At 40.3% G+C, this 16789-nt stretch overlaps 1 protein-coding gene across 5 annotated transcripts in view; it reads right to left on the bottom strand.

The window, feature by feature from the left end:
• FUT10 (fucosyltransferase 10) overlaps positions 1–16789 on the bottom strand; it is a 133649-nt gene that overhangs the window by 65714 nt on the left and 51146 nt on the right. For 3 of the 5 annotated variants that reach the window (XR_004282337.1, XM_032329348.1, XM_032329346.1), the window contains exon 3: positions 10149–10984. Coding sequence is in view for 4 of the 5 variants with exons in the window: in XM_032329348.1 (XP_032185239.1) it covers positions 10149–10984 (836 nt within the window). In the remaining variant the exon portion in view is untranslated. Of the gene's footprint in view, positions 1–9682; positions 10055–10148; positions 10985–16789 lie in introns of those variants that run through there. The other 2 variants (XM_032329347.1, XM_032329349.1) reach the window with 2 other exon arrangements.

The raw sequence follows: 16789 nt of genomic DNA, 5'->3' as shown, positions 1-16789 counted from the left end.
GCTCTTCCAAAGTATCAAAGTTTGTAAAAATAAGGAAACGGAACGGCTGATCACAGTTTGAAGGAGACTAGGGAGACATGAGAGCTAATTTCAATTTGGTATCTTGGATTTGATCCTGGAACAAAGGATAACAAAGGATGTTAGTGGAAAAACTGGCGAAATATGACTAAAGTCTGCAGGTCAGTTAAGAGCTGTGGGCCAGCATTAATTTCGTAAGTGTTGACAAATGTACCATGGTGATGTACAATGTCAACAACAGGGGAGGCCAGGTGCCGGCTATAGAGGAACTCTGTACGATCTTTGTAACTCTTCTGTCAATGTAAAATCATTTCAAAACTAAAAGTCTTTTAGAATGCGATGCAAAATGTCTCCCAATTCCAAGGAAAATGGACAGTTTATACACTCAGCCAAACTATTGCTTAAACAGAGTAGAATGAAGACGTTTCAGACTTCCTCGCATATCCCTTCTCGGGAAGCTGCACGAGGGTAGGATCCAACTAAGGAGCAAAACTAAGGAAAATGGAGACAAGCATACAAGAGATCTGTCAGGAAAAGATAAGAAAGGAAGATCCCCAAGTGCTGCGGAAGGGAGCTCTCAGGCACGCGAGGTGGCGAGGGCAGCTGGCACGCTGGAGAGGCTCAGAAGGCTCTGTGAGTGATTTCTTCAACAAGACGAACTGAACTGGATGCCTGGTAGATCTGAACATCTTCAAAGGAGAGTTAAACAATCAACAAGGATTGAATGAGTGGTACATCCAAAGAAAAATAATCAAACAAGATGGCAAATGAGAGGGAACAAAGATCTGTCCAGGCGAGGTAGATAAATCACAGTACACTACATGGCTCGTCTCAGAATAGCAGGTGCACAGTCATGATCACAGAAACACTGAACATCAAAAAAAAAAAAAAAAAAGTGAGTGTATAAGCATTTTATTTAGAAACAATGAATAAGTATCAAAATAATTAGCTAAATGTGATGGTAAGAGATTCTACTGGGGAGGGGGAAAAGGGGAAAATAAAAGACTGCTTTTTTTTTTAAACTAACTTTGCAGAATTATTTAATATAGTTTTAATATTAAATGTATTAGTTTAATAAATTAGTTTTAAATTTAAGTTCAGTTTAAATTTAAGTTTAAAATTAATTAAATTTAGTAGTTTAGACTCGTGCAGATATATCTTTTTCAAAAAAAATTTAACGTGAAGATATTAGGGTTTAAATGTGTTGAATTTGTAATAATTAGAATCTTCATCAGGAATTTAGAAAGCAGAGTAGGAAAATCAATTTGGAAATACAATAATTTGGGTACCTACCTACAGCTGGATCGATATATTCTCTCTTTGCTAAACCTCCCATTAGAAGCATATAAGAAGATATTGGGGTGTAGCCTGAAAAAGAGATGACCTAGAATGCATATAAAGCTTTCTTCAAGCATCTGAATGGACTCTAAGTAGAAGAGTGAATTAACGTGTTTAGAAGAGGGATAAGGATACAGTTGCCCAAATCCTCCCTTCTCTTAGAGACCACTGACAAATGATTATGGAGTTTGGCTTCCAGGGCCTGGAACTAGTGCAAAGTTTCTTTACCAAGACAACACTGAAGAAAGAAAAAAAAGAAAAAAGACAACACTGAGCACAGAGAACCATAACACAAATCCTAATAACAAACCACTAGGAAATGCTAAGACTTAAAATCTGGGAAGTCTGAACAATAATATAAAATAATAAAAAAAGTTTTTTTTTCAGAAAACCAAAAATAGGCTCAACTCCAGCCACTTTAGCCGGAGTTCATGGCTAGGTAGAGATTGTATCTGGAGCAAAAGCAGAACAGAATCAAGTGAGGAGGACCCAAAGTGATTACCATGAAACATTATAACCCACTCACATTACCATCTCACATTATAAGCCACTAAACTAAAGAGTCAGAGGCAGGTAGCTAAGAATGGACGAGAGAAGGGAAGTGCCAGTTCAAAACAAAGAACGATATAATTGTTAAAACTAAGAAAAGATAAAATAGGCTGCCTTAAGAAATAATGAAGATGCCAACATTGGAAATGTTCCAAGATCATTAGCAGATGACTTGTTCGTGATACGTGAATCACCAGTCATCTGGTAGCCATACTGACCACATGCCATTGGATGGCCTTCCCAACCCTGACCTTGCATAACTGTTTATATGAGAAAGCCAGTAACAGTACTGTTTCCTTGCCTGCCCACGCAAGGGTCCATTCAACAGTGTACCACAAAGTTACGTCTGAAATGATATCACAAAGAAAAGAATCTTATGAAATGGACTCTTAATTCCAGAGTTCTTGTAGAAATATTTCAGAGTATGACCTGAAGGAAGTGTGTTTGATGAAATAGTTATGACATTTTAGAAGTAACTAAATAAATTTCAGCCTCCCAAATTGACTTTCCAGCTGGGGTTCTGGGCAGAAAAACAAGCTGTTTCTAAAGTATGATTAGCAAATATTTTGCTTCCAAAGAGGACATGGCTCCTATTCCAACAATAAGGACAAAGTCAAACAATCTATAAATTCATAACTTTTCTTGAGCCCCTCAGGGAACTGATATCATGCAGCAACAAAGAAAACTGAATTTCATGACAAGACCCTTTAAGGAGAGATGGATACATGATCTGTTTAACCTTTGACACAACATGGAAAAAGAGGTGGTCATCAAACAAAGAGGTAATAAGAAATCAGTTAAATTTTTAACAAATTTTTAGAGGTGAAGTAGGAGTTACCATGCTGGTTTAGAATCCCTAGGAGCCCCAGAGAGAAAAGAAGAATTCAAACCCATTCTAAAGCTCTTTCCCATGGACATTCACTAGTTGTCCAGGAGGAAAATTAGGAGCAGAACAGAAGACTGAAAATATTTTAAACTGAATCAACATTAACATAATAATCTAAATTTGTAGGAGATAGCGCAAGCAGTGATTAGAGGCAATTTTATAGCATTAAACATATATATTATAAAAGTATGAAGGCTTAAAATCAATGACCCAAGTTTCTACCTTAAATTTGAGAAGAGCAAATTAAGTCCAAATTAATAATAATTAAAATAATAAAGAACAGAAATCATTAAGATATAAAGCAAGATATTAGGAGAAGGAAAGGAAAAGTGAAGGGGGTTAAATCGGAGGGAGAAATGAACCATAAGAGATTGGTTTAGAGAAATAAACTGAGGGTTTAGAGGGGAGGGGTGCGGGGGTGGGTGAGCCCAGTGACAGGTATTAAGAAGGGCACGTATTGCACGGAGCACTGGCTCTTATACATAAACAATGAATCTTGGAACACTGTATCAAAAACTAATGATGTATTGTATGGTGACATAACATAATACAAGAAAGTTTAAAAACAAAACAAAAAAAGATATAAAGCAACATTTTTAAAAATCAATGAAATCAAGTTAATTATTTGAATAGATCATCAAAATGGATAAATCTCTATTTAGATTAACCATAAAACAGACACAAACTAATATCAAACATAAGGGAGGTGACATATAGATATTACAGACATTAAAAGAATAAAGGAATACTAATAATGGTGTGTCAGTCAACTTCACAACTTGGGTAAAATGAAAAAAATATTCCTTAGAAGACACAATCTACCAAAGTTCACTCAAAAAGAAATGAGTAACAGGAGTAGCTTTATATCTATTAAAAACAATTCAATTTATATTTTAAAACCTTCCACAGAAGAAACAAAAACCAAAAATCACCTAGGTACTGATGACTTACTGGTAAATTCAGCAAAATACGTAAGAAAAAAATGATACCAATTCTACACAAACTCTTTCAGAAAACACAAGAAAAGGGAACATGAGACCAGCATTACCACATAAGAAAACTAGCCAAGGCAATAGGAGGAAAAATATGGAACAGTATACCTCATGAATATAGAAGCAAAAATACCTAACAAAACAAAAATATTTAGCAATTCAAATCCAACAATAAATAAGATAATACACTATAACCAAGTGAAGTTTAGCTCACAAATCAGTCAGTTTAATCTTCAAAAATCATCACTATAACTCACCATTAAATAAACTAAACAAGAAAAACCATATGATCATCTCAATGGATAAAGAAAATCATTTAACAATTCCATGTCCACTCATGATAAAAATCCTCATAAAAGTAAGAACAGAAAGAAACTTTCTCAATTTGATAAAGGGTGTCAACCAAAGTCCTACAGTTAACATCGCAAACAATAATGAAAAACAATGTTTTCTCTTTATGACACGAAACAGGGTGAAGACATATTGTCCCAATAGTACTATTCAAAATTTTAATGAAGGTTTCTGTGCAGTAAGGGAAAAAAAGAAAAGAAATAAAAGGCAAATAGAATGGTGAGTGCTGTGAAGTATGTAAACCTGGTGATTCACAGACCTGTATCGCTGGGGCTAATAATATATTATATGTTTATTAAAAAATTAAAAATTAATTTTAAAAAAGGCAAATAGATTGGAAGTCTGGGTAATATCTCTTTTTTTTGGTAAATGATATGATCATAATTGTAAAAGAAATCTATTAAAAAGATACAGAATTAATCAGTGTAATTAATAAGGTTGTAGTCTACAAAGTCAACATACAAAATCAATTTTACTTCCATCTACTAGCAACAAACAATCAGAAAATTAAGGGTTTTTTTGTGTTTTTTTTTTTTAATTAAGTTTTTAATTAAAAAATAGCATTGAGGTGCCTGGGTGGCTCAGTAGGTTAAGCCTCTGCCTTCAGCTCAAGTCATGATCTCAGGGTCCTGGGATGGAGCCCCACATTGGGCTCTCTGCTCAGCAGAGAGCCTGCTTCCCCTTCGCTCTCTCTGCCTGCCTCTCTGCCAACTTGTGATCTCTGTCTGTCAAATAAATAAATAAAATCTTTTTTAAAAATTTAAATACAAAAATAAAAATAAAATAGCATTTATTATAGCATTAAGAAATGTGAGCTACTTAGGGATAAATTTGACCAGAGTTATAAAAAACCTGTATACAATAATGTACAGAGAAATTGAAGAAAACCTAAATATGTGGATAGATCTATCATTCTTATGGATTAAATGTCTCAATATTGTCAGTTCTCCCCCAAATTAATACATACATTCAGCACAATCCCAATGAAAATGCTATCAAACATTCTCATATAAATTGGCAAAGGGACTTTAAAATTTATATGGAAAAGCAAAAGACCTAAAATGATGAAAATAATTTTGAAAAAGAACCAAGTTGGAAGACTGACACTATCTCACTTCAAAACTTATTATGAAGCTACAGTACTTAAATATAGGCATATTTACCAGTCTAAAAATTAACCCATATATAAGACCAATTGAGTTTTGAAAAAAAGCCAGGTAATTCAATCATGAAAAAAAAATCTATCCAATAAACAGTGCCAATACTGTTGAATATCCAAATAAACAAACCTCAACTCTTACAACGTGCTGCCTCACAAAAATTAACTGTACTTAGACTATAGACCTAAGTGTCTTACGGGACAAAATGTCTAGAATAAAAGAGAAGCATATCTTAGTGACCCTGAGTGACACAAAGATTTTCAAACAGGACACAAAAACCAAACAACAAAAGAAAAAAATGATGAGCGGGACTTCATTAAAATTAAAAACTACACACTTCAAAAGATATTGTTAAGAAATGGAAAAACAAGGTGCCCAGGTGGCTCATTTGGGTTAAGTGTCTGCCTTCAGCTCAGGTCATGATCCCAGTCCCATGTCAAGCTTCCAGGGAGGCTGCTTCTCTCTCTCCTTCTGCCTGCTGTTTGTGCTGTGTCCCCTGTTTGATTTTATAAATAAAATCTTAAAAAAAAAAAAAAAGAAAGAAAGAAAGAAAAAGAAAATGGAAAAACAACCCTCAAACTGAAAGAAAACATGTGCTGTATAAAGGATTCTTAGAACTCAAGATTAACAATTCAATTTTTTTTAAATGAGGGACGATCTCAAGAGACATATCACCAGACATCGATGGCAAATAAGTCCTTAAAAGATACTCAAAATCCTTAGTTACTAGAGAAACACAAATTAACTCACAGTGAGATACCAGTATGCTCCCACCACAATAGTAAAAACTAAGACTGATGACACCAACTGTTAATGAATGGAACTCACATACAATGCTGGTGGGAAGGTAAGATAGAGCAACTCTGGAAAACAGTTTGGTAATTTCTCAAAATGTGAAACGTACATCTTTGTAATTTTTTACAAAAGGAGCTATTTTGCTCCTAGGTATTTACAGAAGAGATATGAAAGCCTATTCTCATACAAAGACTTAGCAGCTTTATTTGTAACAGCCAGAAACTGGAAACAACTCAAATGTCCATCAGCAGGTGAATGGACAAGGACATTTTGGTACGTGCAAACTTCAACAATAAAGAGAAATTATTGATACGCGCAGTGTTGTGGATAAAGGTCAATGTTATGACGTGGAGTGAAAGAAGCCAGGCACAAAAGAGAATCACGACATGATTCCATTTAATAGAATGTTAGAAAACTGACTTAGGTTCTTTGACAAAAGTGAGAAAAAGCAGATGTATGGTTGCCCAAGGAAGGGGTCAGAGGGATGGATTAGAAAAGGACACGCGGAAACTCTTGAGGATAGAAATGTTTCTTATCTTGATTGTGGTGATGGTTTCACAAGTCTATGCCACAATAAATACGCAGTTTAAGTATGTACAGTTTATTCTACATCAATTATACCTCAAAGCTAATTTTTTAAAAGTTTATCCCAATTGTGTGAAGTTGTATCTATAATGATTCCATGTTATATCTCCTATGATAGCGTTTTTTGAGGAAAGGATCATTCATCATTAAATATTCTTTAACTGACTAAATTAATTCAATATTGAAAGTCTTTTCCCTATATAAATAAAGTGTACAACACAGAGCACAGGCATACTCGGATTCAGTCTGTGTGGTGGACAGACTACAGATGGCCCCCAGCATTCCCGCGTGCTGGTATTCACGCCTTTGTAATCCTTCCCACTCGCATGTGCATGTTAATTGTCACTTGCTTCTAAGCCATAAAATACAGCAAGGGTGAGAGAATGTATGTGATTATGTATACATGGTAACATATGCCGGTCTTGCTGGACTCTCTCTCCCCCTTGCTGGCTTTGAGGAAGCAGGCAGCCATGTTGGGGAAGCCCCTATGAAAGGAACTACAAGTGGCCTCTAAAGGCTGAGGGCAGCCTCCAGCCTCTGACCAGTAAGAAGCTGAAGCCCTCAGTCCTACAGCCTCAAGAAACTGAATCTGGCAACAAACGTGAGCTTAGAACAGACCTGTCCCCAGTTGAGCCTCCAGATGAACCTCCAGCCCTGACCGATCCTTCGATACCGGCTTCCAGCAGACCCACCTAAGCCATGAGCTACGTAACCCACAGAGACTGTGAGATGACAAATGTGTGTTGTTTTAAGCCACTAAGTCTGTGACAATATTGTTTACACAGCAACAGATAATTCCCTGGGTCTGTGTGGAGGGACAGCAGGGAAGGAGCAGAGTAGAGAAAGGGGAAATGCATTTGATATTCTTATATCAAATATATATATAATATATAATATATGATATTATATATTATATATTATATTATTTCCTACATCTAAATACAATAATAAATTATTATCAACCACAAGACAAAAAATGATCAGAGTTAGAGGCAAACAAATTATTTCTTCCAGCTTTTCTTTGGCTGAAGGAGAAAAAGTGAAGAAACGTGCCATATGTAAACTCTAACACATCTTGTAAAACCAATGAATAAATCCAAGTAAAAAGAACTGGTCAAAAACCCTTTAACTTACTTTCACAATATATTTCATTCTGCTTTTCAATAATGAGGACACCACCATTTAAGAATTGTAGCATAATCACTGAAATGCAAGCAAAGCCCTTTAATTATCTTCACTGACCACCCCTCTGGGAGGAACAGGAGCTCATCAGAGGACAACCCTTTCCATCTCTTTCTCTTCAAAGACTCCAAAGAGAAGACATTCAATCACACCACCTTCAGGCGCTCTGAAACTCCACAGTCAGCTGTCTCTCTGGAAATGCAGGAATATATGCATTCTCCTATGATTTTTAAAAAGCTAGCTACCAGCTCCTACACTCTCTTCCAGTCCCCAGCGATCATTCCAACAGGCCATCCGTGAGGTGCAGAAGCAGTGAGGGTTTGGGTAGTTCTCGGGTTTTCTATGACTACAATCCCCAAGCCTGGCAAGGATGGTGATATGCAGCCCAGGCAATCATCACCCTCAGACGTTCTGTTTTCTGCTTTGGTCGACTTTCAGAAGCAATAATGGGGATAGCATGGACAATTGATGTGGTCTCTACCTTCTCTCATGTTTTTTGCAGTGTGTGGATTTTGATTTTTGCTGTACTGTGGCCTTATAAATTAGGTCAGAAAGGAAGTGACTGGAAATCAGGATGTGTCTGAGAAAAAATGATGTCAAATTTAGTGTTCGTGCCACTGACCAACACACTTGGCTTAAAATAAATGATTTCATGAATAAAAATTTGTTATATAAAACCAGATAAAGTAACTTAAATTTTTATAATAATTGAAATGAGGAAAAGGATCTTGCAAGCACTTTTAAGTCATCTAAATAAACATCTATTTAGCATATGAAAGCCTTGTATAGTATACATACAATACAACACAAAAATAATTCCAAATACTGCGTAGGCTTATGTCTGGCCTGAAATTAATATGCTAGCCAAAAAAAAGAAAAAATCAAAACACATTTCAATATTTAATAAAAATTGTTTGCCTTCAGAGAATGTAGATAAATGTTATGTGTATATGGGAGTCAGGCAAGAGAATGATGGATGATGGCCAAGTAGTATATGTGGGCAATCCCATTTTTTTTTTAATTTCAAAAGTAATTGAAACTAATCTTTCTTTTTCTTTTAGTAAACTACCTTTTAACAAATTTAGTTATATACAAAGTGGGGTCATTCCTAGCAAAAATAAGTAAAGTAAGTAAATAACCAAATGTTAAGAGAATTAAGAAATTTGAAGACATTACTAAGAAATTTCTTTCCTTTTTTTAATTTTTATTTTATTTTTTAAATATTTTATTTATGTATTTGACAGAGAGATTACAAGTAGGCAGAGAGGCAGGCAGAGAGAGAGGAGGAAGCAGGCTCCCTGCTGAGCAGAGAGCCCGATGAGGGGCTCCATCCCAGGACCCCAGGATCATGACCTGAGCCGAAGGCAGAGGCTTTAACCCACTGAGCCACCCAGGTACCCCATTTTTATTTTTTTTTTAAGCAGGCTGTGACGCGGGGCTTGAACTCATGACCCTGAGATCAACATCTGAGTGGAGATCAAGTGTCAGACGTTTAACCAACTGAACCACCCAGAGGCCCCAGAAATTTCTTTAGAATAATTTAAGAAAAAGAAATCTTTTAAGTGTTATCCATCATCATTTGAACATTTTCTCTGTATTAATAAGCCTGTGCATGCCAGAAAAATAAAGAGCAAGAATGAGAGAAAGAGATGTTTAACTGACTGCATATGTGAAATGAAAGTAAGTTTCTTTTTTTTTTTCCAAGATTTTATTTACTTATTTGGCAGAGAGAGAGAGCACAAGCAGGGGGAAGAGCAGAGGGAGAGAAAGAAGCAGGCTCCCCCTGAGCGGAAGCACCTTGCAGGGACTCAATCCCAGGACCCCGGGATCATGACCTGAGCAGAAGACAGATGGTTAAACGACTGAGCCACCAGGTGTCCCTGAATATAAGTCTCAAAGCAGCACCTGTGAAGCAAGCATGTAAGGGTCTAGCAGAAACCAGAGCAGTGATAGAAAAGTTAAAGGACTGACCATGTGGGTAAGATTCAGAACTTTCAACTTTTTTATTCTTCTTCCCACCTCTGCAGCCTGCTTCTCCACTGCCCGGCAAGCACCTGCGGCATGGTGTTCTCCGAGAAACAAGAAAGGGGCCTTCGAGAAGAAGGACATGACTCGGAAACCTCATAACAGACCTCCCAGGAGGGTAATGAAACAGTCACCTCCCTGCAGCGCCTGGCCTCTGGAACGGGAATGAGGAGCTGTACGGAGTGGTTAGGACAGAAGGACGCACAATGGCAGAGACCATCAAGATGGCCCTCCCAGCGCCTCGTTGCCAAACCTCGATTTGCTCACCTTTTCCCGAAGCCGGATGTTATCCCACACCTTGCTGCACACCATACACTCGAAGGCATCGATGTAGTTGTCCTGGCGGACATCTTGCACACCCCATTTCCGTTCCCTGAGCGCTGCAAGAAGTCGCCGATTGGAGACCTCACCCTTCAGCTTCCACTCTATGTAGGCCTCGTACAGGCTGTCGTCGTGGTCCAGCTGTCTGATGTAACTTGCCAGCTCTCTAGGGTGAGCAAATTCCGATACGAGAATAGCACTTCTATTACTCGGGAGCCAGTCTGCAATGCTGGGGGACCCGTAGTACACAGGGACCACCCCCAGCTTCAGGGGTCTCCAGAACTTCTCAGTGATGTAGTCGTCACACACCGCGTTCTCGAAAGCAAGGATAAACTTGTACTGTGCAATGATCCTATAAAAGCCATCGGCATCCATAGAGGCTGGGTTTTTCAGCGGCTGAGGGAGATCTTTGTTTCGTAAACACTCCCCGTAGGAATCGACCTCGATGTAAGTCATCAGCTCTCGGACATAGCTGTCCCTGTCTGACGGCGGGTCACAGTCGGACTGGACGTACACCAGCGGAGCAAGTCTGCTTCGAAGGTTGTTTTTGGACCTCAAGGGGACCAGGTATCGGAGTGACTTCAGGACTTCTACGCCCTCCAAGTACTGGGTGGTCAGGGGCAAGTGGGAATGCCGGCTGAATGTGGCAGTGTAGTTGAACAAGGTGATGACTGGCTCGTGGAAGAGCTTGTAATTGTTTTTCGGAGACTCTTCGTGAAAAAGGGCCCAGTCGTGATGGGCTTTCCGAGGCAGAGGTAAGCTATTTATATTAAAGTCAGTGCCTAGAAGAAGAAAAGAAAATATTAGTATGTACAAGAGAATTTTAGGGGCGCCTGGGTGGCTCAGTGGGTTAAAGCCTCTGCCTTCGGCTCGGGGCATGATCCCAGGGTCCTGGGATGGAGCCCCGCATTGGGCTCTCTGCTCAGCGGGGAGCCTGCTTCCCCCTATCTCTCTGCCTGCCTCTCTGCCTGCTTGTGACCTCTATCTGTCAAATAAATAAATAAAATCTTTAAAAAAAAAAAATCTTAAAAAAAAAGAGAGAGAATTTTAGTGTCCAACTTGGAGTCTACCCGGTAAGATGAGAATACGGAGAAGTCCAAGGCTACAAAGAAGCATGTCACAGTGGTTGCAAAATGCCTGGCGGTCAATCATGACACTGTCACCCTAGAAACTGCTCAGGGAGAAGAGCACCAAGGAGAGGGACCCTCCTTCTGATTTTATGTTAAGAGAAATGGGAGTAGGGGCGCCTGTGTGGCTCAGTGGGTTAAAGCCTCTGCCTTCAGCTCCTGGGATTGAGCCCCGATTGATCTGATCAGGCTGTCTACTCAGCCCGGAGCCTGCTTCCCCCTCTCTCTCTGCCTGCCTCTCTGCCTACTTGTGATCTTTCTCTATCAAATAAATAAATAAAATCTAAAAAAAAAGAGAGAGAGAGAAATGGGAGTAGTGTCTAGCCTGGTTCTAAAGGGAGAATTCATTCCACTGCCTCTAGCAATTGGCTTTTCTTCCCAGACATGTTGTCTAAGAGAGCACAGGAGAAATAAAGAGATAGATGATTCTTCAAAAAAGAAAAGAGCAGGAGAAAGGAAGCCAGAAAAGGGGAAAGCAACCAGCTTGGCAGACTGATGCCCCGAAGAAAAAGGGAAATCACGCAAAAGTCACCAGAATAAATATGCAAGACAGATTATTTTTTCACCCAAAATGATCGATTTCAACAAAGTGCAGTGAATCAATCATCGTCAAAATGGTAGACGAGGCTTTTTAAAGACAAAACGGCTGATAACAGCACTATGCTACAGACAGCCGCAGGACGGACAAGAATTAACCAGCACATCAAGAAATGAAGAAGGCATAACAGGATTATAATTATGAGTGATTCTAGCCTCCACAGGATTAATTGGGAAACCTCTGAAACACGATCATGGGCAGACAGAAGTGACGGATGTGGGGAGCAAGTTGTTTCCTGAGAGTGTGCATGGAGACTCCATCAGGAAGGAGTTCTTCCTAGAACAGAAATGGTTAGGACAATACCACAGGACGGGACACCAAAGTTCTGTGTTTCTGACACTGATGATTTTGTGGCCCACGATTAGAGCTTTTAAGTTCTGAGTTTTCAAATGTAAGGAAATGGCAAAAAAAAAAAAAAAAGCCTCCATTTTCCACCATTCATTGGGGGCGGAGGAGGGGGAGTAGTGCAAACAGATGCTTCCTGTGGAATAAAACATATTCTCCAGTAAAATTCATAGCAATTAATTATTTCATGCCAGTGCACACTGTCTCAAATAAATACGTACTCTTTGGTGCCAAAAGTACATCAATGAGAAATCAATTAATCAAGAAAGGCTTTTAAACAAAGACAGAATTAAGATTATGTTGCAGGACATCTACTGAGCCCAGGGAAGTTGCTGGACAAAGTACTACTGTCTCGATACCAGGCTTTTATTCTCAGTGAACAGGAATAAAAGATGAACATTTATAAAAATAGTTATATCGGGGCACCTGGGTGGCTCAGTGGGTTAAAGCCTCTGCTTTCGGCTCGGGTCATGATTTCAGGGTCCTGGGATTGAGCACCGCATCAGGCTCTCTGCGCAGTGGAGAGCCTGCTTCCTCCTCTCTCTTTCTCTGCCTGCCTCTCTGCCTACCTGTAATCTCTGCCTGAAAAATACATAAATAAAATTTAAAAAAAAAAAAAAAAAAAAAAGAACGCTCACCTACATGCCCAAAATGGAATGGCATATCGAGTTAGGTGGTCAGAAAGGTTCACAGACAAACGTGAAGACGTGAAAGAGAAGCAAATTTGAGGAGCAAGGCAATTTATCGCATGAAGTGGTTGCTGCTTTAACTGGCCAAGGATGGGAATGGGAACCTACCCGCTTGAGTTAGAACAGAAAGTGTCCGCTGGAGGCAGAACAAGAATCAGGGCTGTTTGCCCGGGAGAGGAAGAACTAGAGTCCACGGGCATCAGGGGCAGGGATCAAGATATCTAAGATTAAGATAGGAGGGGTGGGGCACCTGGGTGGCTCAGTGGGTTAAGCCTCTGCCTTCAGCTCAGGTCACGACCCCAGAATCCTGGGATTGAGCCCCGCATCCGGCTCTCTGCTTAGCAGGGAGTCTGCTTCCTCCTCTCACTCTGCCTGTCTCTCTGCCTACTTGTGATCTCTGTCAAATAAATAAGTAATCTTAAAAAATAAAAAAATAAGATAGGAGGGGTATTGAGTAAAACAAAAGTGGGTCTAGAATTAATGGAGGGCCAGGCATGGGAGTCTTGAGCGAGGGACTCGGACCCCAGTGGCTGTCTGCTGCTACTGTAGGGCACGTGGGTGATTTTTCACTTGCCTCACCTGGGTGTGCCACTGCAAAGAGCCAAGACGCCGAGGAGGGAAACAGCAAGACAACACCTGCCTCCTGCACTTCGGAGAATGGAGAGGGCCTGACTTCCATCTCTGCTCATCCACATCAGTGAAGCAAAACAGGCACCAAAAATGGTTATGTGTAGACCTTTCTGTGGCCAGTTTCTAGGTCCACTCAGATTGTGTTTAATAACGTGAATGGGCCTTGCACCTGGTACCAATTTGAGCCATGAGCCCTTCATTCATTACAACGAGGAGATAAAGTCTCATCGGCTCATTATACCTTCAGCCAAGTTGCTTCTGGAACCTCGATGTTGGAAGGAAGGGGAGAAGAGCTAGGGTCCCTGGCATATACAATCTATAGTAGTAAGAGAAGCCTGCAGATCTAAGCAAGAAAATATTATTTACATTTATGCTCTAGAAAAGAACACAGCTTTTTAAAAAAATGAGAGTATGAGGTTCTAGCACATTCCTCTGAATCCTGTTTAGCTTGTAGGAGGGGGGCCATCTTAAAAGTGAGGGAATGTCTCTTTAACAGAGAGGCAAGTCAAAAAGACCTAACTTTCCAGAAACATCTTCCATTTGTTACCTTAAAAAGTATTTCCTAGTTACTTCCCCACGATGCATATAACACACACAGACATACAGACACACCCAAAATCACATTAAAATAGGTTTTTTTAATCAGATTCTTCCAAACCAAAATTTTCTGGGAAAGATTTTAAAAAATATGGCATTTTGCCCAGTGAGCTCCTCCCCTAAACCTACAGTTTCAGATTGTCAGCACCAGAGAACAGGGACATGAGAACCATAACAGACCTAAAATACAGTTGACCTTTGTATAACACAGACCTGAACTTCAGGAGTCCACTTACATGTGGGTTTTTGGGTTTTTTTTTTCCAATAAATACAGAATACAGTACCGTAAATGTATTTTCTTTTATGTTTTTCTTAATAACATTATCTTTTTTTAGTTAACTTTATTGTAAGAATATAGTATATAGCACATATACAAAATATGTGTTAACTGACTACTGATATTATCAGGAAGGCTTCTAATGAACAGCAGGCTATTAGTAGTTAAGCTCTGGGGGTCCAAAGTTAGACCCAGGTTTTTGACTGTGTCAGGGGGGTTGGCGCTCCTAGCTTCAAGCACTGTTCAGGAACCCACACTGTTCTCCACTGAGGAGCTCGTGGTCTTGAATATGAGTGACGATATGGGACAATTTCTGTATGTGGCTCAAGAGACAACTGGGTGATTTCACTCCCTCCAGCTCCAGGGCACTGCCCACGATAACAAGAGTTGGAACACTGAAAGAAATAAAAGTCAATGACACTATGGAAAATCCATAAAAAATGTGACTAACTTGCAGGCGATTCGTTCACTTGTTTCCACAGTCATCTTCACCTGCTCTGACATGTAAAACTTTGGATTCAAACGTTCACTTCTCGGGGTGATTTTGTGTTTACTGAATACTGACAAATTCATTTGTCCCCTGACATAACAGCTGATGCACAAGATCTTAAGTACTAACGTGCACTGTAAAGGGAACTGCGACTTGAATACAAATGGAATAAAATTAATGCCGGCAAAGGGTGCCAGATTGCTAACTGCGGAGACGGAATTTGAAGCGGCAGACGAGCAGAAGAGTGACAATACTTTATGATAGGTTTGTGGGCTCCTTTTCTTCTGCAAGGGCATAGATTCTTTTTTTATTATTCCCACCCAGACTGGTGAAAACAGAAGGCAACATGTATTACGCACCCCACTTTACTAACAAAGTTGGAGTCATTTATCTGGAACCCAAAATCCCTGGTGGGGATGAGAATGTTCACAACGGCTGGTGCTAAAGGATGAGAAAGATCTCTGGTCCCTGCTCCAATGCTGATTCTTTTGAATGACTTGCTCCGGGCGCTCCCAGGCACACCCACCAAAACATGACCCAGCTTAAACCCAGCCCACCCAGGAAGACACATGCCTTCATCAGGAAAAGAAAAACGCCCCCCACCCCAAAATGTCCTCCAGAAATAATCCTTGATTTTAAAAAGAATTCTATCCTAAAAGTGTGTACCACACAAAGAATACCCCAGTAGAGGGGCACCTCGTTAAGCATCTGCCTTCGGCTCAGGTCATGATCCAGGGTCCTGGGATTGAGCTCTGCATTGGGCTCCCTGCTCGGCAGGGAGCTTGCTTGACCCCCTCTCTCTGCCTACCTCTCTGCCTGCTTGTGATCGCTCTCTCTCTCAAATAAATAGATAAAATCTTAAAAAAAAAAAAAAAAAGAATACCCCATTAAAAGAAACTAAAACTTCGGGGGGAAAACAATTTAGGCCATATATTACCATCCAGAATTTGCACGGTTCATGGTTCTTTTTAAAGCCCATGTCACATGAATTTTCTCAACTTACCCACACAATCCCCATCAGGTCATTTATTTTCTCTAAGGTTCTGTGTGTTAACTGAAAATGGTAAGGAATGGTGCTGGCTGCTGGGAAAGACCCCAATCACCCCAGGAGAAATTCTTTTTTTTAATTTTTTTAAGATTTTATTTATTTGTCAGAGAGAGACACAGCAAGAGAGAGGGAACACAAGCAGGGGGACCAGGAGAGGGAGAAGCAGGCTTCCCACAGAGCAGGGAGCCAGATGAAGGATTCGATCCCAGGACCCTGGGATCATGACCTGAACCGAAGGCAGATGCTTAAAGACTGAGCCACCCAGGCACCCCCAGGAGAAATTTTAACCACAGGCCGTGGAGGCCCACCCACACCATACACGCGCCTCCGTAGGTGGCCGGGTTCCAGCCAAGTCGGGGTCGCGGGCAGGCGACTGAACTCCAAACGCTCTCATACGAACTTCTAGACCTGTATTCTCCCGTCTTCTCCACCATCTCTCTTCACGAGACCTTCTGCCTGTCCTTTAATCAACTTCGCATCATGGAGCCCTGCCTCAGTTATGCCTGTTCAGTTAGCATCTGTTCACTCTAACCCCTGGGCCTGGAAATTTCTCACGCCCCCTTCCTGGGTCTGTGCTCTCTGTCGGTAACTCTGCAGCCCCTTCCTGGCGGTGCAGTGCCTGAGGCTCTTAAGAAGACAGGGTCCTGAGGACCATCCGCCCCAACTCTCAACAGCTGTAAATCACCCTAACAGGTGTTGAACGGGTTATCCGTCCACCTTACCCTGTACACATTCATGGATTTGTTGGTTGGTTGGTTTGAATGTGCAAAGCCGCAGTTCACACCC

This window comes from Mustela erminea, chromosome 21 (genome assembly GCF_009829155.1).
Source record: "Mustela erminea isolate mMusErm1 chromosome 21, mMusErm1.Pri, whole genome shotgun sequence".
Taxonomy (NCBI): domain Eukaryota; kingdom Metazoa; phylum Chordata; class Mammalia; order Carnivora; family Mustelidae; genus Mustela; species Mustela erminea.
This window is presented reverse-complemented; position numbering and strand designations above follow the sequence as displayed.